At 32.9% G+C, this 26,644-nt stretch overlaps 1 protein-coding gene across 2 annotated transcripts in view; it reads left to right on the forward strand.

Moving 5' to 3' along the window:
- Tmtc3 (Transmembrane O-mannosyltransferase targeting cadherins 3) overlaps window positions 1-26,644 on the forward strand; it is a 216,022-nt gene that overhangs the window by 84,610 nt on the left and 104,768 nt on the right. For both annotated transcript variants that reach the window (XM_088270039.1, XM_088270040.1), the window contains exon 3: window positions 5,904-5,985. In XM_088270039.1, the coding sequence (XP_088126165.1) occupies window positions 5,904-5,985 (82 nt within the window). The remainder of the gene's footprint in view (window positions 1-5,903; window positions 5,986-26,644) is intronic.

A 26,644-nucleotide genomic window follows, 5' to 3' on the forward strand; every position in this document is an offset into this window, starting at 1 on the left:
AAAACTATATTTTTTTCCGCGGCACACCAACTAATCACCACGGTACACCAGTGTGCCGCGGCACACACTTTGCGGAAAATTTCTCTAGACAATGAACAAATATCTCCTCGTCCTATAGTGTTGACCATTCGTTCAGACAACATTGACCTTTATTAATTGAAAAAATGACGATATTTAAATTTTATGTTTTTCTTTTTTACATTTTATTTTCTTTATTCAAATTGTTTCCATCATTCCATTCCGACTTGTCAGGCGGCTGAAGTATTCTATGAATTCCTCAGTCAAATTTAACTATTTTTGACAGATTTTTCCTTTTAAAAGTTTTCACAGCTGTCATCCATTTTGCGGATGAAATATGACAACGTTTCTTACAAAATTTATTCACGAGTATAAGATTATTTTTTCGATTTCACAACGTAGCAACGGTCGCCTCGACTCGATCGAATACAATTCTTTTGATATTTGATAATTACTTGACGACGTTAATACGATTTCAAATGAAAACATGTTTGACTGTGTAATTTACGAATTGGGCCTACATCAAAGGGAAAAGGGATAATTATAACTTTCAATAGACATATAATTGAATTGAATTACATAATAACTTTTTTTTTAATCAATAACGATATTATCGAGTTTTTATTACTTTTTGTATAAAGGAGTACAGTAGTATATATATATATATATATATATATATATATATATATATATATATATATATATATATATATATATATATATATATATATATATATATATATATATATATATATATATATATATATATATATATATATATATATATATATATATATATATATATATATATATATATATATATATATATATATATATATATATATATATATATATATATATATATATATATATATATATATATATATATATATATATATATAATATATATATATATATATATATATATATATATATATTTATATAAATACATATGATTTCGTGTATTTGGGTAGTATGTTTTCTAGGGATGGAAAGATTGATAAAGATATAGAAAGGAGAGTGAATGCTAGGAACAAAGTGAACGGTGCACTGAAATCAGTTATAGCAAATAAAAACCTATCAGCGGAAGCTAAACTGGCAGTGCACAACGGAGTCCTGGTTCCAACTCTAATGTATGGAAGTGAAACATGGAGTTGGCAAAAGAAGGATGAAAGTAGACTGAATGCAGTCGAAATGCGATCTCTCAGAAGAATGTGTAACAAAGCGATGTATGATAGATGTGCGAATAGTGAAATAAGGAAGGAATGCAAAGCTGAGATAAGCATTATCGATAAAATTAAGAAAGGTGTGTTAAGATGGTTTGGACATGTAGAACGAATGAGTGTGGAAAGAACGGTAAAACAAATTTATGAGGCGAATGTTAGCGGGAAAAGAAGCAGAGGAAGACTGAAAAAAACATGGCACGATCAGGTATGCCAAATACTTGAAAGTGGTCAGGTTAGGAGTCGTAACAATCGGCGGGTATGTATGAGGAGATGCATGAACGTGGAAGAGGCGAAGAATGTTTGCAAGGACAGAGTGGTGTGGCGCTCTATTCTCTCTGCCTACCCCTGCGGGGAAGCGGCGTGATGGTTAGTTAGTTAGTTTTTATAAATACAAATACATATTTATATACACACAAATAACTTCTTTAACTCTCTTCAAAATGGCGGTCTTAAAATGTTCCCTCGGGCGCCGAACCGAGACATATTCGTCACCGCTACTTTCCCGCCAATATCCCCTTTATCCGGTCGGTCAGCCACCGCAGCATATTCCGGATAGGATGTCTTGTTAAACCGTGTAATTATCTGAGATGAAGTTCTACGAGGCCGCTCGCTGTCGCCCGTGACTAGAAAATAATTAAAGCGGTCATGTCAAGCTGACATACGAGCCGCGAACGAAATTAAACGAATGTATACGACATGCTTCTTATAATATATGAAGTGATGCCCATCCACCGGGTACTTGCTCGAGATTAATGGTTTTCGGGACATTTCGAGACCTATGCGAGAGCGATATTACTACGTTTTAAGGGTGGTTTATCGTAAACATACACTTGTTAGCCCTTAGAAAACTAATGTTACCATCTTTTTAACAGACGTATTTCCTCCACAACTTGTGGTTTGCTTTATATATTCTGTACTTATTTTTTTTATCCTAGGTCTTTATTTTTTCTCGCCATATAAATATTCAGAATTACAAAAATATGATCAGATCAATCAGAACCTAAAATCTGGCGGTGTCAAAAGTCTGCGTAATCGGAGGGCATGTATGACTAGATGTATGGATGTGAAGGAGGCGAGGAGTGTATGTCAGGATAGAAGAGTGTGGCGTTCCATCCTCTCTGCCTACCCCTGCGGGGAAACGGCGTGATGGTAGTAGTAGTTGTACAAATATAGGATTTAATCGTTTATTCGTAATCGGGTATTATTTCTTTTAACAGCATCATTTCTTGTTTATACAGTTTTATTTTTATTGTATGTATGTATTTTGTTTAATTTTTTTTAAATCGTTTAAAACACATTTCTTTTTAAAAAATCTCTTGGTAAACGATGCTAGTCGATTGAGTAAATATTTTTCTCATTAAATTTTCATCGTCGGTTTTTAACCAATTTTCTCTTTTCTCCTTTGAATCATTAATTAGTACACCCACATAAAAAATCCTAAATTTAATAATAAAATGCCAAAATGTGCGTCATCGTGTATTTGTGTTTGCGTAAGTTGATTAAAGTTAGCGATATTAAGCATGTTCTAAAACATTTTATAAATGACGTACATGCGTGAGTATATTACATGAACATATGAAAAGCATGTACCAAGTACCATATACCTATGTATGTCTTGTAATATTCTTTTAATACACGAATTCGGAACACTCTTTTTTGTAAGATACTGATTTTTTGTATTATTATCTTCGTATTATTATTTATTTCGGCAAAAATGTATCGTGTAGCCTTGGGCGCTTTATATATTCATCCTTTCTTAGGTCGTCTCTTCCTTGTTTTTTCCCAATTTTCTTTCTATGTATAATACAATCAATAATCTCGCTCGCTCCACTTGTCTCTGTACTAAAACTTTGTCGTTTGTATTCCTTTTAATATAACGATCAGCGGAAAATTTATTCAGTAACCTTTGTATCACGTATTTAAATACGGGACAAATTTTCATATTGTACTTCACGAATAATATTACGTCTGCGTATCGTCAGATACAAATTTACAACACAAAAAACATGTTTATTACTTTAAACATTATGTAACTACAAGTTTATGGATTTTTAAAATATGCATTTAGTATCTATTTGATTAAAATTAATAAAAAAAGGAAAACTATTGATTAAATTATTTTATTACTTTTTTTCATACCCTAGTCAATTTAAGTAGGTTACAATTAGTTCTTATTTTTGCTAATAGATTTATATTATCCACTGACACTTCGTGATGGAATTGCATTTTTAATTTATTATTAGATTAAAACCAATATTTTTAGCTTTTCCACTTTTTTATTTGACCAGCGACCGGGTTTCGTCGTTACAGACATCATCAGACTGGTCTGTCCAGTCTGATGATGTCTGTAACGACGAAACCCGGTCGCTGGTCAAATAAAAAAGTGGAAAAGCTAAAAATATTGGTTTTAATCTAATAATAAACTTATTTTTGCTTACTAAAATCTTGTGATGTTTTTGGCTTTTTCGAGAAGTCATTAATTAAAAAGAATAAAGCATTATTTCTCCGATAAGCGATTGTCACATACATTGCGTTTCGAGCGAAACAGGCCGAATATTTTAATTTAGTGTTAAATAACTAAAGTAAACTCGGTTTATAGTTAATGTTGAGTTAGATATAAAAATTCATTTCTAGATTGTCATAACAGCTTAAGAAATACAGAAACATTTAACAGGCTAAGCAAAAATCTTGCAGTGTTCCATAGAGCTGTTACACGGTTCTTTGTCCACCCGGACTCGACGTTAAAAGTCCAAAAAGTTAACACACGAATGAAAGGATGTTTAAATTAGTCTTTAAAGATTATAGCTATAATTTTGGGTGTATCTAAGTTTAACGTTAATAAAATATATTTATCGAGCGTGCGAACGAATGAACCCTATTACGCATGTGCAAAAATAAGTTTTATGCCACGCAAATAAAATAAAATGTTGCATTCAAAGTTTTATCTTTTTTATGGATTTTTCGGATGCAATATATTTTTTTTAATGTACACTAGGGATTTTTTGCTACTAGGTTTTCTTTTAAAATATATGTTCTTTTTAAATACAATTTTTTACACATCTACAAATATTACATACAATTGATTTAAAATAAAATGTAGTATGCAAAAATATGTAATTAGTCGTAATAAAATACTCTCCAAATGTCGTTTAGCAATACTCGTATTCCCCTGATCACTACACTATTCCATTCAAATCTTTACTTGTTTATTACTTAAGGCGTGTAGCGATTATTTAATCCATGAATTCAGATAGGATAATTATTTTTAATTCAATAAATATGTATCCGCATTCCCGTCGATATTGGCTGGATTCCAAAATTATTCAATCGCTTTGTAGATGGGCGAAACGAATATCGCAGTTTAACTTGCAAATTTTCCTCTTTTAAGGGGTGGAAAATTTTAATAAAACCCCAATAAAGGACCCCGTCCGAGCATCTTTATGGGTGAGCTTAAGTGTATTATTTCCTTACTTGAGAAAAAGTCGGATTCCGGGTTTAGGTCTGTCGGTGTGTCGTAAGTAGAAATTTAAGGCTTCACGCAAGACGAGATCCTCCGTCTAAATTATCGGGTAACTTCGTTATACGTACAGTTGAATACTCTCCCCGCGACCAGACGCGAGATGAAAGATGCCGGAGAGCTTGTATTCCGAGATTAAACATACCTACTTATTATTCCTAACTTGTTTTATGAACACGCGTCGTCGTAGACTAATTTTAATGTAGGTAAAACTTCAGAAAGTATAAATTTAATTTCGTCGAAAAGTTAAACCACGTTAATTTGATGTAGTAAATCCGAACCTTAAAGTTTACGGTATTATTAATCACGAAATCTGCTGACATACTCTTTATCCTTAATAATTTATTCCCTGTAAAATAATACCACACGCTCATCTATCCAGGAACCCTATGTTTGAAAGTTTATTATCATATTTTTTGTTTTGTCCCTATCCAAATGCGATGGTGCATAGAACACCGCGTCGAATCGACGCAGTCTTACTTGATCAATAATAATATTCAATTTTAAAAAGTCGGAGAAATAGTGGTTGGGAAGCGAAAAATAGCACAAACGAGGGCACAACGAGGTTACATACTCGAAATCTCATAAGTATTAAATGAAATGTATAAAATTCCATAAACGATATATTTTTTTTAACTTATCATGTTGGCAAGTATCGCTGATATGAGAAGTTTAAAAAAATATTAATTAATTAAACGCTAATGATAAACATGTTCAATTCAACTACATTCTATCATTGCATTCTTACAACTTAATACCGTCTAAACTCACCCTAACAGCCGAAAACCCGAAATAAGAAAAAATCATAATATTTTGCGAGAAAAGAGGTAAAATATGATAAATTTTGTTTCAAAATGCGGGATTTTTGAAACATTCTTATGTTCACGTATTTACATTTCGGACCGAGTTGAGCGTAGCAGTCTAAATCATCCCCTATATTCCTGGCGCCATTCCGCCTTCGTCAAATAGTTTTTCGCGACACGTCGATTAATAAACATTTCCTTCTCCCCTTATCGTATAGCCGCATCCTTCTCCGTTTCGTGTTGACATTGCTGTCGCATTCGAAGATCATCTATTATTTATGTTTGTTCCTTTCTCTCTTTCCGAAAATGATCAATCATGAAGAATTTTCTTATTTGCAGGATGTGCTCTATGTTTCTGTCGGAGGCTGCCAGCTTCGTGGCCGCCATGCTCTTTGCAGTTCATCCTGTACATACTGAAGCGGTAAGTTTTTAAAAACATTTTGGTTTTTTTTTTATTATTTTTTTATAATCCATCCACCAACATAGACGCCAATCCGAAATCTCCTTTTAAACCAAATATATTGTAATTTATATAATAATTTATATTTCATCGAAAAAAAAAATTCAACTCGTTTTTTTTCGCTTTTACATCAATTCAATGAGGTACAGAAATTTCTGCCTAAAAAAATATTTTGTTACACCCACTTAATTTATTTTGGGAGTCTGGGAATTTTAATTATATCTGTGAGTACCTACGACTCATGTAATTATTTTGTTTTCTGGCCAGTGTACAAAAATAATAATGCTATTTTTGGACATGATGATGGCTTTTAACGTTTTATTATTTTATTTTTTTATTTTTTCATTTATTGCCTAGTAGTGATAATTTTAAATTAATTATAAATAAAACATTTTCCTACTTTTACTAGCAAAAACAAAAACATTAAAACATACATGTTTCACATTATTTTCCCTTTTTCGTTTTGTATAAGCTCTGATGTGACAGTTTTCTGAGGAATATAACCGACAAGTATTATAAAAGAGCTGGATTTGAAATATATAATTTGCCCCTAGCAATCTTGTATCCAACTTCATCTCTGCGAGAAAATGTTTCATTTCATATATAATATGTACGAGCACATTTTGAATTGTGTTATCATTGGTACTTTTGAACCTTTTTCATCCCTCGTAAGGTTATTTATTATATTTTCTTATTCTTATTTCAGATAGCGCATTAAACAAGCGCCGACATGTTTTTACAATAAACATTTTTAGTTATTTTTCAAACATCATTTCAAACATATGTCCTTCAACTAATCACTGATGTTTTTATAGATCACTATTTATTTGAAAGGCATTTTTTTTTCAAATTTTTACGATTTTCATCTGGAAATCGATTTGTTTTACCCTTTATATGTACTGTAATGAGGGTCAAATATTTTTAGCTAAAAATAGTATCATATTTTTACACAAAAACAACAATGAAAGGATTTATCTCTAATAAATAATACACGCACTGTACCATCCTCAAATATTTACATATTTATGTATTACTCTGTTAATAACATCCTGTAGATCTGTTTTTATTCGTTGTGTGCTTTGATTTGTGGTTATTTTTTAAAATACGTTATTCAAATTAAACGTATTCATACTATTTACTTGCTTATTCTAACTAATAATCGCGCCGCTTCCCCGAAGGGTAGGCAGAGAAAATAGAACGCCACACAACGGTCTTTGCAAACATTCTCCGCCTCTTCCACGTTTATGCATCTCCTCATAATACCCGCCGATTATTTCGACTCCCAACCTGACCGCGCTCTCAAATATTTGACAAATGCTAAGTTTTTCTCGGTCTTCCTCATAGTATAAAAATAACTGTTTAACCCTCATCTTCACCTAATCGTACATAGGGCACAGCATCGTATTGAAGCAGGGTTATCTTGATCATTAATTTATTATGGCAAAAGGATCAATCTTGCGCTTAAGGTACAAGTCCAAGGTGATATTAATTAAATATCTCAAATTTAGTCCACCCAGGGAATCGATCCTGGACCTCCAGCACGGTAGCCAAACACGCCAACCAATATCCTACAGAGGCGGAATAGAATATAAACTAATAAGTTTTTCCTGTTTTTCAATTTCGCTTGGAAGAAAGATTCTTTGAAAAATGAAATCCGTACAAATTATCGTTGCTGCCAAAGAGGGTCGTGATTTAGTGCAGCCGGGCTGCGGTACAATATCTAGGCCGGGATTAACCCGCCCCGACCAGAATCCTTAATACCATTTGAGAGTGCCCCACTCCTTTCCCTCGCTCCTATTCTATTACCATATCACATGTTTTCCCGTTTATTTCTTGGCGTTCTTTCCTTTGATCTATTCCTTTTTCCATTCTTTATAATTTCTTTATACGATTTATGTATGTAAATAGGATTCGTCGAGAACATTTCGGAAAGGGCATATTTATTTTCGTAAGTGTATGTGTACTCTAGATTCCTGAAACCCTATTTATTACATCTCTCTTTTTCTTATTGACGATCTTCAAAACGAGCTTATGAGTTGTAAAAAAATATTATTCAACAATATTTATTTCGATGTAGAATTTATAATTGAACTTCACGTAGAATTTTTATATTTGTATATAAGTTACTGTGTGTGTTTAAAATTATAATCGCTATTAGACTATTTTCATGATTATTATTTTATATTAAATGTAATTTAATATAATATATTATAATAATAATGAAAATATAATATAAATTTGAAAAAACATATTTCAGTTCTCTGTAGACAGCATAAATGTGAAGAGACTTTTTCGCTGTACAAGAAAAGTTTTGTTAATTCTCGGAACAATTAGGTAATCGCCTTATTTCAATTCAGAAGAATCTCATTTCCTGCTTCTCATTTACGTTGTTTTTTTCGTATTTTTTATGTTTTAATTAAAGAAAAATACAAATTTTTAATTTTAAAAAGTAACAAAGTAATATTTTATATTAATTTAAAATTTAATGTTGTTTCGTAGTAAGTAGTTGTGTAGTAAGTCTCGGCATGATCAAATACTTCAAATGCTTTATATATGAGGAAATGCATTATTGTGAAAGAAAATAAAATGGTGTGACATTTAATCCTCTCTGTATACTCCTGCAGAAAGTGACGTGATAGTTAGTTAGTTTTATTTGTAATTTATATTAATACATAATTTACTTTATCTCGTAAAAAACACCCACTCAAAATTAGATCACATTATTTAATTTTATGTGGAGATTTGAAACATAAAATCCTTTAAATTATCAACACAATTTCTGTTATGAAGCGTTATTGTTTATTAACTGAAAGCTATTAAAATTTACTTGAGATGCCTGGACATCGATTCTTCTTCTAGGGTTTCAGTCTTGTGAATTGGTTTGCAACAACCAATGACACCTCCTTTGCCAATCCGGTATATTATGCGCCTCCATGGACATCGATTAAAAAGTCAAATATCACGAACAATAACGTTTGGTTTTCAGTCACATTTGTATCTAGAATATCTGCCAGATCTAGTCGATCGAAGATGTCGTGTTTATTCATTTTAGTTATAAAAAAGCTCGATCGCCGTAAGCTCGAACCCTGCCCCCCCCGATACCGGAACCGCGCAACGTAATCGGCTCGCAACAGATGGCGCTACTACCGTCGGGCGGATATCCCCTTTGAATTGAACGCAATTTGGCCCGGACTACCGGTCATACATCGCGCCGCCATGCGCCAGGGCCGTAACTAGATCGAGGCGATTCGGACATTTGCACGGAATGAACCCGAGTAGCGAAAACGCGAGCAACTTTCTTTTAATTTGTTGCCTTTATTTCGATCATTCTAACTTTCAAATTAAACATCCCCCTTCTCCCTGCCCATACATACACATAGGCAAACTGAAATACAGTGATATCTCGATTTTCAAACCTGCCTACATAAGAATTTTTCGATAAACGGTACTTTTTCATATCCCATTTTGATCTGTGCATACGATTTTTTTTTTTTTTTTTATTCATTTAATATATTTACTTTTTTATTTATAACATAATACATTTGAATCATTTATACATATGGAGAACTTTTATATTTCGATTCGCTGTGCCTCTCCATAAAAGAGACTGTGCTCTTGTGCTTGGAGAGAGACACCTACAGGAATCTAGGTCGATACATATATAAACCGCGATGTATTATACTTCGATTGCGCGCGTACCATACTTTGGTGTTTGTTTCTACGTCGTTTATATATATATATATATATATATATATATATATATATATATATATATATATATATATATATATATATATATATATATATATATATATATATATATATATATATATATATATATATATATATATATATATATATATATATATATATATATATATATATATATATATATATATATATATATATATATATATATATAAATATATATATTTTTTTTACATTTATATATGTATTCTACGAAAATGGCCCTATATAAATTATTATGACTATTAACACAGCTTACATTATGTTGAGACAAACATGCAACTTAGTTTAAACATTTATACAAAGGTTACTGTATAGTTGACTATTATATCATTAATAAACATAACACCTAACGGGTTTTCAATTAACGTGGCTAACAGGAAATTATTGTATTTCATTAATACAATTGATCTCGAACCTTTCGGGTCTACAAGAAGGAAACGATCCCCTTATTTATTTCGTTCATTGGTTTTGCAATTATTATATTAGAAATTGGATGAGTGCTAAATTATTTACACATTCGTTTTGCAATATTATTTATATTCAATTATAGAAATGCTTTTTGCTATCAAGACATCCTCATTTTTCACTCTATCTTCAATATTCGCAAAATATTCTTATAGTATGTATCTCTTACATTTTTAAATCTTTTTTTATTTAACACTTTTATAAACTTTTTGCCAACATAACAATTTGTAACGAAAATTTGTCAAATCTTATATCTCTTTTCAATAGCATGAACTTTTACTTCTCTATCCAATCGTGCTTTATTCCGTTATTGTATTATTTTATATAAAAATATGAATTATTGAATAACATTAAAAATATATTAATATTCTTCAATGCTTTCCCTCTTCTTTTTTTATTTCCGCTTAAACTACGATTTACCCTCCCTCCTTCCACTGCTATCGGTAAGTGTTATTATGTATACTTTAGGTGCACTTAAGGTGTTATACTATTTCTTATGATATATACCTGTTGGTAAGAAGTACCGTTTCTCCCCAAACTAAAATAATGGAATTTATTCAATTTATTTTTGTTTTAGTTAAAAGTAAATGTAGACACAGCAACAAAGTATTTTATTTGTTATATGTATAAACAAATGTTTTTTTAATAAAAAAATACTACATGTAGCTACAACATTTTAAGTGTCTCCAAATACTCGTTCGCTAATCTGGATTATCTCCAATTATAGGAGTTATTTTTATATTTGTATCTCACCAATAGATGTCTCTAGTGAAGTTCTAGCGATTCAAGAACAATGTTTCGAAATTAGATCATATATATAGAACATTCAAGAATTTGAGTAGTGTGATTGTCAATAATGAGTAGAATTGGTGAATTTTACACGTATGTAAAGTTATCACTTAAACCAGCCTATGACGGTCGTCAGCTCCGTAAATGCTCAGACCTCCATATTCTTCTTCATCTTTGATGATATGCCAAAAAATAATTACAAGTACCTAATGCAATGACGATGAATTCGATCAATAATGAAATGCTAATATGATAAAATATTGATAATATTTTGTTAATCACTGAGTCCGACCCTTTTCATGTCTCTCATTATTTACCATTGCACGGTGAGTTTACAGTTGATTTGCCTATTCAAGAGGATCGGTCCTGGGACGCATTCGGACTCGTGAATGTAGCGACTAGCGACTAGCGACACATTCAGAGCATGCTCCATATTCTAAGCCAAGTCCGAAGTGTATAGCGCCTTTCAGATATTTGCAACTTGGCGTTAGATGCCAATTACATAATTTGAACGCTTTGCAGCTTCATGAATATGTAAATTGATCATTCAAAATAGTTTATTCACGATCATTTTATTTACGCTTGGAACGAGCTACTGCCTTACCTTTTATATGTACATTTTAAAATATTCAATGGTCTTTGAAAATAAACGTTTATAAAATCCTTATTCACTGGACACAGTCAATTATATAATTGAAAACATGATCATAAATCTTACTTTTTAGATCAAGATATTTATATGGATTTTTTTTTTGTAAAATATTTTTAAATTTAATATCGATGTTGATTATTTATCGGGATTTAAAACTCGCAAAAATAAGGAAAAGGGCTCGCAACAATACTAAAAAATACAAAACCTTAAATAGGAGGTTATACTCTCTATATTTAGCAGACATTATTTCGTCTAACTTTTGTGTATTTTGGCCTATGCAGCAGTCATTAAGAGACAAACAAAATCTAAAATATGGTCGACAGTTGCAATATTTGCGCCCGTAACTTTAAAAGTTACTTCATTAATTTTTTTAATTAAACACTTGAATATACCACTTCATGAGTTTATATATACGACTAGTTTCGAAAACTTACAGATGTTTTCATCTTCTGGTAAAAATTAAAACTTATAGTTAAACTTATAGATATTCATTTATAAGTTATGTAGACGGAAGATTTGATTGTTTTGCTTTAAACCAAAAGATTTAATTCTTTTGAAGCTACAAAAATCTAATATTTTACAGTAACCTACACGTTGTAAACAAGTACATACTATATATTACAACTAGTCGATGCAAACATGTTCAAATCATCGCATAATTATAAATCTCATCAACCTTGCTTTTCAGTATTGGAATTTATTTAATATTCCTTTTTATTTGTAGATCCATTGTGATGTTGTATCTTTTCTTAACTCATTTTCATATTGATTAACAAATCAATACTCCCAATTCCGCGAAAAGTTGAGACCGCCCTTTTTTGAACAAGGAGTAAGATAAATTTTGACACTTTCTTTTGTTAGAGGGATGTAAATCTGATTACCCTTTTTTCATTCCGAGTTTCCCCTATCTTGGCTCAATAACAAACCTCTTCTCACTCCCTGGTTTTGTAAGGAGTTTCTTCAAGATCATTCCCGCGGTGGAAAACGAAACCACTAACCAATTTTCCACCCTCCTCTCCGCTGAAAGGAGACCTTATGACAGGCTTCATGAAAGATTCAGTCTCGCAACACTTTCGAGGCTTATCTCGGCTGAAACAAATGACAATTAAAGCAACAGGAGACTTCATAAAAATTACATTCTTTGTTAGCGAAGTTTACGTAAGAAAATCATTTTTATAGGATGAATAAGCCATCACTAGATCCTTCAATTTTTCTTTGCGGTTAATTAAGCGGAAGTACTGTTCCGGTTTCCTTCGATAATTGGGAAAAAATGACATTCATCTCAATATTCCTTTCTTAAATGTGATATTTTTCAATGAATAAAAATCGCGCACTAGTGGTTTTAGTTTATCATCATTGAATTTTCTAGTATGTATTTAATTTATTATCGTTTTAATATTGTTAATAACATGCTTTTCGAGATAATATCATAAATAATGTTCTTTTTACCGATAGTGTAAATGGTAGGTTTGCTGGAATTTTCCCTTATAACATTAATTAATGTAACTTATGTATTCGTAACGATAAAGCAGCCAAGTATAATTACCGTATATTATAGCTTTAATATCATATTCGTGTCACATCACGGCATACGCGTGAACAACTCCTTGTTAGGGGAATTTTGGGCAATAAAATTTTATAACAAGTACTCATTATTTTACATGCCGACTCACCCTTGCCAGGTCTGCATCAGCGAAAACATCGCTTATACTTTGTAACAAGACACTTAGCGTTGTGTGATTTACGTTAATTTCGTTATACGGACAAGTTCTCGTCTATTTTGAGTTTGCGCAGTTTCCCAAATTCATTAGCAAATGTAACAAACGACATATGTTAAAGTGTTTATACCTCGGTTACATTTTGCTTACACTTACAATACGGACAACAAATTAATGGTCCACGAAATACGTGCATAAACTGCATATATCGGGAACATTCGTACCTCTCACGGGAAAACATAAATAGTCAAAAGTAATATGTAAATTATTAATTTGGTTTAATTATCCATAGTAAGTTATTTTATCGTGCATCGTACCTACTAAATTTTTCCGAAACTTACTTCTATCTGTCGCTCCATATTGAGAGAACAGTGAAATATTTTTTAAAGGATAATATATATGACGTAAGTGAAAAAGCTCAGGAAGAATATTGTTGCTGCTAAAGAAATAGAGGAAGGAGAGAATATTAAGGTGAGTAAAACGATTTTTTAAAAATATTTTAAACATATTTTTATATTACGGACTTTAACGGACACCCCCTCCCCTAATTAGTCCGTTATATCGAGGCTTAACTGTACTATTGGTCTACTTGTAGTTCAACCGATTGACCAACGTCACAATAAAGTGGAATCTTATTTATTTATTTCAAAACATATTACATACATAAATCATATATACATATAATATTCCCGATGAGTTCTATTTCTCATTTTAGGACATGGGATTAAGGTTAACAAGACTGGAACACAAATAGTAAAGTAACAAAAAAGTATTTTTTTTTAAATAACCAAAACTAATACTAATACATGACAAAATATAAAAACAATTAACAAGTATAATAAAAAGGCACAAGAAGCATATTTAAAATATGCTTCATATTAATAATCGAATGAATAATATTAATAATATTTAGCATATTAATAATCGATTATGCATTGGTCAGTGTACGAAAATCGCAGGTAGGTATCTCGTTTTCAAATCTACTACTCATTTGAGGGTTTCCCAACTGTTGCCGTTACGTAAGTGAGGCGCAAGTTTCCCTCGGAAATAATTTAATATCGCAGTTCGAACTATGATGGGGAGCGCGGGAGGGCCCGCCCCGCCCACCTTCACACGTGTTTTACGGCGGGGGTCGGGAGTCACGCCATGCGTCGTTAGGCGGGACTATCGTGATAATTGCCCTCACATGTGGATGGCTGCAGGTCCTGGATGGAAACCATGGTCGGTTTATCGTGATTCCGGGCCATTTCTCCGCCGTACTGCTCGCACACCGCCCTCTGCCACCTCCTCCTTCCGCCACGAATATTAATCGACGATTTAATGCACTTCTTATTTTTTTATCATTCGATACATTTTTTTAATCCCTATTTATGATCAATTTGGATAAATTCGTCTGATTTTTCGTTTCACTGATTCTTACTAGGTTGTGGAGAGGTTGATTGGTCTTCTGAACGGTCTACCAAGAGAGGTGGATCTGTTTCATCTCAGTACTATTCGATTTAACCCTTCGCTGCATTGTGTATCAAATTTGTTACATAGCCAAAAGTTAGTGTTAAAACATATATCAATATCTCATAAGGGTAACTATTGCATGGTGTTGTAAATTTGATACGTAAGTATTTTCTTGATTTCTCTTAAGTTGTTCTTTCTTTTTCATTTATTTTTCATCTAATGTTTAGAGTAAGATACTATTTATTATTTAAAATGAAAAAAAGTCATGCAACGCAGGGTTAAGTGATATCACCAATATACATCATGGATTATATAATGGTAGAGACTGACCGGAGCCATTTCGTCGAAACGTAACACGTTACGATGCGAGCATTCGTATTCAGTAAAGCGAGCCGAGCGCTCCATCAATAGTTTCGGATGCTCGCCGCGAGCGACGTTACGACGCGTCGCGACGTTACGTTACGACGAAATGCTCCGGTCAGTCTCCACCTTAACATGATGTATATCGGTGATTTTGTTATTTCTTGAGATTTTTCTTATATTTTTTTTGTTCGTTTTACTATTTTTTAGATGCTTTCTTTTAAACTTTCTTCTGTTTTTTTTTAATAAATTTTCAATAATAATATTTTTTAAATAACTATGAAAATATGTATGTACATTGAAATTGACTTTGCTGTCATGTACATATAAATTTCAATTAATTAACTTTTTTTAGTGTTACTAAAGGTCCAAGTCCTACGCCGCGTAGAATCCAAATAGACACTGTTATCTACATTATAATTTTATTGTTTGAAGATTCGTGATTAATTACTGCTGCAATATTTTACGCATGCTGCAGTATCTTATGCAATATTTACTGCGCACGTATATCGACAAAAAAATTCAATGATACTGGACGTATAAGTACAACAGTGAATACAAAGAACCTATCGATGGATTAGAAAATAAAAATCGCGTATTAATTTCATTTTCCATCCCCGAGTTATACTTAAATAAAGGGGTAAGACGAGCACCGTCTAACCTCTTAAAGAGACTTTAAGAGATCATACCTCTAAAAAAGTTTATTAAAAAACAACTTTCTTTTTTTTTTTTTGGTACGACTTTTTAACCAGTGCTACCTTTACTCAACTTGGACTCGCTTGACTTTATCTAACTTATCGTACCTTCACAAAACTAATTCTAAGAAGGTACTAAGTCTAATAAAGGGGTAAGATAGTTTTAAATATAAGACGTATTAATATTAAGTAGAGTTCTTCCGGTTTACACTTTGTCCAGTGAAAAACAAATAAGTTCTGAGCAACTGTCAATAATATTGAGTAAAAGTGTTTTAAATGAATATTTCTTTAAATTTCCAGCTACGTTATACAATAATATATAATATTTAAATATACTCAACTTTTCATCTCCAGCTTTCGGGAAATTCCTCTCACTTTGTTGTAATAAGAAAGGCATAATCGTAATGCATAGTGTTCATATGTTATTCTTTTATTAATATATTTGTATTTGTACAATTTTAACTTAATCGAAAATGAATAATTTTGTTCGAAGTTTCCCAAGCATCTACTGTTGTGGTAATGGAAATTCTCTTATGGAGCGATATTTTCGTGGAAAGTGTTTTCTTTTGTAAATAGTTCGCGAACTAAGACGTGGCGATGAAAGAGTTTTGTAACAATACAGCATTTCTAAAGTTTAAACTTCTAGGGACGAGTTTTTAACGCTTTCGGGTCAAGTGAGGAAACCGGAAAGGTGTTTATATCGTCGCCCTGAATAATTAATATACTTTGCAGGGAACTTCCTTAACAAAGGCACCCCGAATAATTCTTATTCCCAACTTCGGTGAATGAAGATTACAACTTTTCGGTATTTATTAAGAGGATTAATTCGAGATTTATTACTGTTGTTATCAGACAATTTCCGAACAAACTTAACTTAGTTATTATTTACACCGTTCGTAGAAAATTACGCAAGATCTATATCATAGATAATAAATCAAACGTAAGTTTTGAGTGCGTTCTCTGCAGACAACTATATTTTATAAACTTCCTTATTTCTTTCATATCTTATTAAACTTCATACTAATAAACATTGTTCCAAGTTTTTTTCTCTATCTTTAATTAATCTAATTAGTCGTCATATACTGTGGTAAATGTTGGTGAGTTGATTGTTACGAGTATTTCTGTAGTTACATATCCAATATTCTCTCTAAACGCAAAGCCAATAAATTGCCGTAATCGGGTGAGCAGCGCACGCCAGCCGTCTATCTCGGTTATTATTCACCCCATCCTCATCTTACCCGACTAACTCCTAACGAAACAAAAATCACCCCGTTCTAAGGCATAAACTCACAGTTAAACTATTTGTATAACACGTCGGGTAATTAATAATTTGGGAGCAGATGCCATTTTCGTTAAACTGCCTCTCTCTTATATCGAACTCAGCCGAAACTACAAGTAAACGATACGCAGTAAAGTTTTTGAAATTTGTTTGCATTGATATTTCTCTTCATTCAATATTGAATAAATAAAGTAGAACTGCTAATTACAAAACTATTTATTTCACAAGCATCTAGACTCGAAATCGTTATTTTAGTAAAATTACCTCAACCTCGATTTTCGCTTTATTACGAAACGTGAAAACATTTCTATTTTTGAGTAATTTGTTTTAATTTTTTTAGAAGTTTTTATTTCTTCCAATGGATTAATAATTGTTGAATATTTTTTCAGGTTATATCTTTTGTAAAACTAAACTACCCTTGTACAATAAACCCCATGAACCCCTCATTAGTAGACAATGGTCATTAATAATTCACGTAGCGTTTATTATGTCGTCCTTTAAAACCAAACCAATGGATCTTATCGAAGGTAAATTTGAATTCTGTAGTTAAATATTAGAAATGTCTGATTTTTTTAAATCTTTCACACATTCATAATCAACTTCATCTTATCGCCTGTGCCCACCTTTATTATTTAAAATGGTTACATTAAAAATTAATTATTAATAATTGATTGTTTTAAAATTACGGTTAATAAAAATGTTTCTGAAGTCATGTGACCCGGTATGACATGTTGTTTACCTTGCGCGAAGTCTGTCGCCTTTTGCATTGAAATCGGCGATCTCTGAGATATTTCATCGTTTCCAATTTTACGCTTCAACATTCAAAATAAAGTATGATTCACTGTGTTATTTCTACCCGCGCTAGCATATTAGAACTTTTCCTCATTTCCTTCGACTTTTGTCAGCAGTGCTCGGCTGCACTATTTTTATACGTTATGTTGTTTGCCGGCATCAGTTAATTTCCGAATGAGTTTTTTTTGTCGTCTGGGTGAAGTTTTGATGTTTGTCCGAAAAACAATTTAAACTTTCAGGGTATTTAAAATTTTCCTGCCGTTAGACGAAAACTATTAATTTGATATTTTTCATTTAAGCATTTAATCCAGCAACACGATTTAACGAGGGTTGACTTTTAGTCAGGCATAAGCATAGTAAGTTTAATTAAATTTAATTTTATATGGTCTCCAAAAGATATTTTTGGGTTAAAACCGTGCAAAAATATATAGTCTTCTACCACCGTTTAAAATGAAAATGTATATTATCAATAACGGTCGTGAAAATCTATGTTCGTATTTAACACGATTAGTTCATTATTTCTATCTGAAACGCACTTAAAACAGTGTCACATTACCATTGACGTGACTCTATTATAATTACAGGACAATTTTACCTACCATTAACTGCACGATTTATTCCAAATATTACAAAAAATAAAGATATTGATGAGGAAATCCTTATAAATTTCATGAAAAATTATCCTTGAAATATCTCGTTACCTTGTATTATTTCTTTGAACCACTTCTCCACCCAAAACGTGCAAAGAGCACCGTATCGGATGGACATAGTGTTAACCCGATTTCCTCTATATGAATTGAAGGTGATCAACCCTTAGCTCCTGATTCTCGGATATGTATCGAATATGTAAGAATGGAAAATATTTAAAGGGATACAGTTGATGTAAGCAGCTCGGACCTAATGACATTTTATATTTCTCCTTCATTCTCTTTCCTCACTGCTATGTAGGAAAGAGAATGAAGGAGAAATATTGGGCAAGTAAATTATAATACCAGTAAAAGCGCCTAAATATGACATACAAACCGCTGAGAATTTGTACCGATTCCCTTTTGTATCTTATACTAGATTTTTTCGACTCAACATAAATGATGGCTTACAACCGTCATAGGCTTGGTTAAGTTATCACTTCACACACGTGTAACATTCACCAATTCTACCCATGATTGAAAACCACAGTACTCAAATTTTCAAAATGCCTGACATTATTTTCATTTTTTATCTTAAATTTTGACCTTTTAAATTATTTACAACATTTTGAGTGTTCTTAAATACTTGTTAACAAATATATCTTAAACAGGAACTTAATATATTTATATTATATAGCAACTTAGAAATTCGACTTAATGTCTTCTATCATTGATGTGATGAAATCAATGTGATCGATACAACCCAATACCATACACGTCATTGAATAATAAAAAAACAAAATGGGAAATCTCTTTATTTCATAGCTCTTTATTGCTTTCATCGCGTTGTCACCGGACTTGTATTAAAATGTGTTTTTTTCGCACGCAAACAGTTTTTCATTAAATATTTCAGATACTACAAAAGCGGGCCATTGTATTAAATAAACAGCCCACGATGGTTTCGGCAGTCCGCCCTTCGTGCCCTACATTTCCATTTTCACGACTTCATCCGGAGTGGAGTGTGTGTAAATATGGTTTTACGACATCGTATTCTATTATAAGTAAAGTTGACAAATTATACGGCATGATATGAGAGCAGCATAGCACGTGTCCGGAATGCGGAGACGAGGGGCGAACCTGTCCCGGGACTCCGCCCACAGTTTAAACTTGCGACTGTAAAATGGCCGAACACTAAATTCTGACGGTTGGAGAGATATTTCAGATTTTTTTATTCATATATAATTAAAATATAACTTTGTTTTTAAATCACTATAAAAAAATTGTTATAACATAATTATAATGTCTACCGATTTCGAAGGTAACCGATAGACTTTATAATTATGTTACAATTAAATATTTATAGTAGCAGGGGTAGGTAGAGAGAAAAGAACGCCACACCACTCTGTCTTTGCAAACATTCATCGCCTCTTCCACGTTCATGCATCTCCTCATACATACCCGCCGATCGTTACGACTCCTAACCTGACCACTTTCAAGTATTTGGCATACCTGATCGTGCCATGTTTTCGGTGTTCCTATGCTCCTTTTTCTTAAATATTTATAGTGATTTTAAATAAAGTTATATTTTACAACATTTTGAGTGTGTCCAAATACTTGTTTACAAATCTGGATTATCTCCAATTATAGGAGTTCTTTTTTCACATCTCACCAATAGAATAGTGTAGTTCTAGTGGTACAAGAACAAAGTTTCGAAATTGGTTCATATATAATATATAGAACTTCCAAGAATTTTAATAGTGTGGTTGTCAATAATGGGTAGAATTGATGAACGTTACACGTGTTAAAGTGATCACTTAAACCAGCCTATGACGGTCGTCAGCCCCGTAAACGCTCAGACTTATTCTCATGCTCATTTATTATATACAGCTCTCCGGCTCACATTCGCCACATTTATTTTGTTTTTCATTCTCTCGTTGTCCATTCGCTCTACATGTCCATACTACCTTAAAGAACTCTTTTTAATCATTTCTAAAAAATTGTCTCAGTTCTATAATTCTCCGTTTCTAAAATGAGTATTTATAACAATCCCTCTTGGGTTACTACTAGTAGACTCTACTTAGTCAAAAAATGCAAAAAAAACGTTTAAATCCAGTATTTTTACTTGCTCAAAATATTGTTTTACTCATATTATTTTTTGACATCTCATTAAAGATGAAGAAGAATATGGAAGTCTGGGCATTTACGGGGCTTACGACCGTCATAGGCTGGTTTGAGTGATCACTTTACACACGTGTAACATTCACCAATTCTACCCATTATTGACAACCACACTACTCAAATTCTTGGAAGTTCTATATATATGAACCAATTTAGAAACCTTGTTCATGAATCACTAAAACTTCACTAGAGACATCTATTGGTGAGATGTAAAGAAGCTTTTTATTGTTTTACTCCACACTAATTTTCCTTATTGATTTATAAGTCAATACGATAATTGCTTTTCTGTAACGATATTCTCACACATCTATGAGATTCGCATTCGTTAGCTCTCTAATACATGTGATCAAAAATCGACCAATCACAAGTCACCCAAGCGGCATTAGTACCCAGTCGGAAAGACAGTTGCGTTAAGAAACATCTCTTGTCTCGACGAGTGCGAGTAGCTAGAACTGTCGTCGGTAATTTACGATCTCAAGCATAAAGGCAGGCCTCAGAGGCCACGGCCTTCCAGACATATCTCGTAGATAATTTACGAAAAATCCCTTATATCTTATCATCTCGCAGATGGTTAAATGCCATAAGAAATATTTTGCCATTTTCTCACCCCCCTTGCTTTACGTCTTTTCTTTCTTCAAACATCCGCATCCGATGGTGCATAGGACACTTCATATAAACGCAGTGTTATCTTGGTCATTAACACATGAAGGAAAGGTGATCAGCCCTCCACTTCAGGTTACAGTCCAGGGCAATGTTTAATAAATATTAGAGTGAAAAAATCACTCATATTTTTTAACCCCCCCCCCCCCCTAAGAGTCGAACCCGGGACCTCTATTACAGTAGCCGAGCGTGCTGTCCATTACACTAGGGAGGTTAACATGTTTTATGTACCATATAATAAATAACCGCTAAAATGTTTTTTCTGGATTCATAAAGATATGGATGCATATACGAGTACATGATTGGGGTGTAATTTAAAATATTATGTTTTGACCCGGTATCGGGGCTGCGCCACGCAGATAAATGTGCTGTCAATTTTCCCACGTAGCGATGTATTTTTACAGACCCTCTAAATTTATAGATCCCGATCTAGGAATGTACAATTTCTGGGCACCACTAAACCACCGGAGGTATGAAACCCTTACCCTTACGACGGGGCAACCCCCGAGGGTGGAAGGGGCCGGTCGTAAAAGATATCTCTATCAGCGTGTTTCAGGAGGGCTAACTTCGGTCCCCCGATAGTTGTATTCATATTTGATCGATTAATTACGCTGATGACTTTCAGCCCCCCAGATGAATTTTTCAGGTCAAGATTTATAATTTTTGCTCATCAACTAATGTCACCGATTTAACAGTTATCCAAGTTAAAACAAATTCCATTGAATTATACATAATTTAAAATATATATTAAATGAACATTTTTTATGTCTGCCCCCGTAGTGTAATGGTCAGCACGCTCGGCTACCGTTCCGGATTCAAATAAATATAAGTTATTTATTCACAGATCCTTAGGATCTAGAAAAAAAAAGAAGATTTATTCACTCCAATATTTATTCAATATTAACCTGGACTGGTGCCTGAAGCGGAGGGCTGATCACCTTTCCTTCATGTGTTAACGATCAAGATAACACTGCGTTTATATGATGCAGTGCCCTATGCGCCGTTAGGGTGCGGATAAGGGTTTGAATGAATTATTTATTAAATTAAAAAAAAAAACACCTCAATATTTGGAGTTAATAATTTATTTTTTTCTAGTGCAATATATATTCCCCCTTATCTCTCCTTCAACTCATTACCGTATTTTGCTTCCTATTAGTCAAATTATTTTCATCAATTATCAAGTTTTTCAATTTTATTTTAACAGCAAAGAAAGCTAAAAGTTAGTTTTGATTGGTTTAAATATTTGTATTTATAACTTAAAATAAATATGATTTTGAATATATAAATAATTTGATTTCAAGGATTCGCCGCAAGAGCGTCGATATAAACTGTGTTTTGTGTTGTGGCCACAGTAAACGATTAATAAAGGTCACGCATCCCTCCCCTCCTAATTCCCGAATCTCGGTATTCTCGATATCAAATGTTTAGACTCTTTAAAATGACACTGCGTTGTGCTCGTAAATGCTGCGGCCGTAATCGCGAGTACCAATTCCCTTTGTCAGGATTGCAGATTTCATCATCATAGCCGTCATGTAACAGGTGCCGTAAGCCTCCCGCGGCAAACTCATCTCGCGCCCTTATGGACAGAGAGAACTCCGCAATTAGGTGCCCGAACCGCTCTAGGTACACCGTGCAGAATCCCTTTCCCCTTTTTGTTCCGGCGCCGTCTCTCCGTGCGTAATTTTATTACGCGAATTTGCTCGCGATTTCGGCATTTACGGTTCGAATGAAGGAATTTATTGCTACGGCTTTAATTAATCGAATAGAACTACCTTCCCTTGGCAATTCTTCGTGTAATGATTTGTACCTCCACTCGTTAGAGTCCTGATCCCTTTTTATTCGTGCCCGGTGTATTTTTTCGTTATTTGTAGCGAGGCTGTAATTGAATCTCGAATTTATTATTTTTTCGGCTAAATTGGTTTCGGCGTAAATACTCGAATATTAATCAGCTTTGCGTAAGGATTTTTTTTCAATTTCATCGAAATTTGCGTAAAGGATACAGAAATAAAAGCGATTTAATCCGACGAAACTAATAATAAAAGCTCTGATTCGAGATTTTGTTTCTTTTCCGCACGAATTTTCCCCTTAACGTAATTCATTAATATCCTGTTAATATAACAGCCTGAAAAACACTCATATTTTTATTTCATTCTTGTTTTCGTTCATTATTCAAATTTGAATCGCTTTTATTTCTCTCTCTTTTCGAATATTTTTTCGCAGCTTTAATCAAAAATCCCCTTTTCCATGACGTCGACTGTATACTATAAAGTACAGAGCCTAGTGTGAAATGACCCCTTTGTTGCTTTATTGCCTTCTCGCTTGTTTGATGGCGCACTTTTACTCGCCTTCGGAATAAAGACCTAAAAATAATAATGTAGTGGTCAAACGGTTAAATGCCAGCAACGTTCATGATGATTACTGTTATTCGGGTAACTTATACATAACCTACTACAGTTTTACGACTCGTAATACGATCACTCAGTCGATATCTTTATTTTAGGAAACGTCTACTGCTAGATTACTCCTGTGGGTTTTAAACTTTTTAAATATATACAATATATTTTTTGTGCTTGGTGTTTATTACATTAAGAACTTTTCTATTCATGTTTTTTTATTGTGAGTATAAAGTTTTTTGGTCTCAGGTCCCCAATTATATTCCCGTCAAGAAAGGCTCCATAAATCTTACTATCGAACCCAATAATAAATGCTCTGGCTATTTTCGTATTTTGAACTGCATAAAAACCTCCATATGTGTACTACCGCTACCGCTACCATTTTCCCGTATCAAACGGCTCATTTATCTTCGTAACCAATAGAAATCGGGAAGGCAAACCGTTGTAAAACCCTCTTCATGAAAATCCAGCACTTTGGATATTGCATAAGCCATGTAGATATTTTTTCCGTGGCATTCCTTTATTTTCTTCACCAAACGATCGTAAACATTTGTTTTCCTAGCCGGCGTACTTTTTTCCAGTTCACAAATGCCCGATTTTTTATTACATATTTGAGGCATGTTAGACCGCCTTTCGAGTAGGGAAAAAATCTGTCGTTTTCCCGCAGTTAGCCGTTCCTCGTATGTTTCCTACGCGGAGTCGCTCGTAAAGGGCGACTTTTCTGCTAACAATGTCGATTTTCCTCGTAAACCAAATGTTTATGGCTGACTTTTTCCTTTTAGGTGATTTTACATGTCTGCTTATTGGTAGACTGCGGGCCGATGGTAATTCCGCTTTCGAGTACACAAATAGGAATATTATTTACCGAGACCTATTTTTACGTCGTGTTTGTTATAATAACGCAAATTTTCGTACTGTATCAAATTTGTGTAAATTATTCTTAAGCGGAAGTAAATGCATTTTGCGTTTGAACTTATGGGCATTTGAGAAGTAGTAAAATTGTATGCGTAGGTACAGTCTTTTTACTATTTTTTTTACCTATTCAATTACTCAGCACACCCGGGCCGGATTGGTGGATGTACGATTATCTCTTTGTAATGTTCTTGGCAACCGCCGCGATAACTTCTCATTTAACTCACGAATGCAATCGACGCCAGGGCCGAAACTTGGCACGGTAACTCGAACATCGCCCAAACCGGGTAAAACTCGTTAAATACACTGTTATTGCAATATAACGAGGTCTGCCTATAGCGATAACCACGAACTTAACTGACTTCTCAGCATTTTGTCAAGGAACTCCCCGGAACAAATGGATATACAAATGCTCCCATATAACATATCAATTATTTTAAAACAAAGTACGGAGTTATATTTCCATCTGGGGAAATGTTAAAAACTACATTATATTATTATAATGTGTGAACTTTTTAAATGATTGGATATTTTTCACGTAAGCTGAATACTAATCAATAATACATTAAATAAAACGTGTAGTCCAATATATTTCATTCAGTTTGCCACTTATAATAATTTAATTATTTCCTTTTATATTAATAATTCATCAATAATTACACATCCTTTTATATTAATAATTCATCAACAATTATCAATAATTACATTAAAAGGTACGTACGTTAGTAATTAAATTCGTCCAACTGCAAACAAAGAATAGTATATTGTTCAAAAACCTATATTATTACCCACCAAAACAGAAACACCCAAAATATAATATTGTATGCGGTTTTACAAATTGACTTTCAGTGTTTCACACCTTTGTTACTCGTTTATGCGTAGTCCACTTGCAAACCGCTTTATGTTTAAAAAGTTACTCCGATCGGTAGAAAATAAAAAATATTAACGTCCATATTTAACATAATCTGCCAAACCATGTTAAGATATAAATAAAATGGAATAGAAAAATCAATACTCTTGCAAAACTCGCTATGCCAATCAACAGTTCACTTTCTAAAATCTCTCAAAAAAGCTCGAATCGGTATAAGATTTAATATTCTACCGGCTAAAAAAACTATTTTTTAACATAACGTGGTTTGCAAGTGGACTTCTCATATATTGTAGAGAATTCGTAGTTTTAAATATGATTTTTGTTAGTTTACATTTTTTTTTACTTTTTTTTTAAATTAATTGCATACACAATTACAAAGGAGTATTCTCCGCTTGTAATTGTGTATGCGATCTCCTTTCAGTCCTGTATTCGCGAAGCCTTATCAACCGGGCACCGGGCCGCAGAAAGACTATGGGGGTAATGTATCAGGCCGTGTACAGAAGTCATGCAATTATGCAGTTCGCTTAACGGCCTCATAATGGTAATTTAACAGTCAGAACACAGGGTTGCCACAAGCACTTAACACGGGAAAATTAATTCCTTAGTGGCTATGGCAATATTGTTTCAACGACTCGCCGCGTACTAATAATTTGATCCGAGTGATAATTTTATTTAATAATTTAACACCATTGACACACTGTAAAATGGCAACATACATAATGTATGACTTAGGCATTTCGGTAGAATTTTTGACTGCGTAAATGGCATTGTAGATACGATTTCGTCTTTTGTATTCGAAATCTAAGAATGTTTTTTTAATAGTCAAAATAAATAAAAAATGATCACTAGAATTATTTATCATTGTTTTTTATCATTGCCGTTGTTTATTTAAAATAAAATTGTAAAAATAAAATATATATATATATTTGCTATACGCACATTTATAGTCGTAAGTTGTTGTTATTTATTTTTACTATCAGACTGAATTATCGCTATCAAAAGAACACTACATTTTTTTCGTAATCTAA

Source organism: Brachycentrus maculatus, unplaced genomic scaffold, assembly GCF_059751285.1.
Source record: "Brachycentrus maculatus isolate JH-2025_06_01 unplaced genomic scaffold, ASM5975128v1 h1tg000370l, whole genome shotgun sequence".
Lineage (NCBI taxonomy): Eukaryota > Metazoa > Arthropoda > Insecta > Trichoptera > Brachycentridae > Brachycentrus > Brachycentrus maculatus.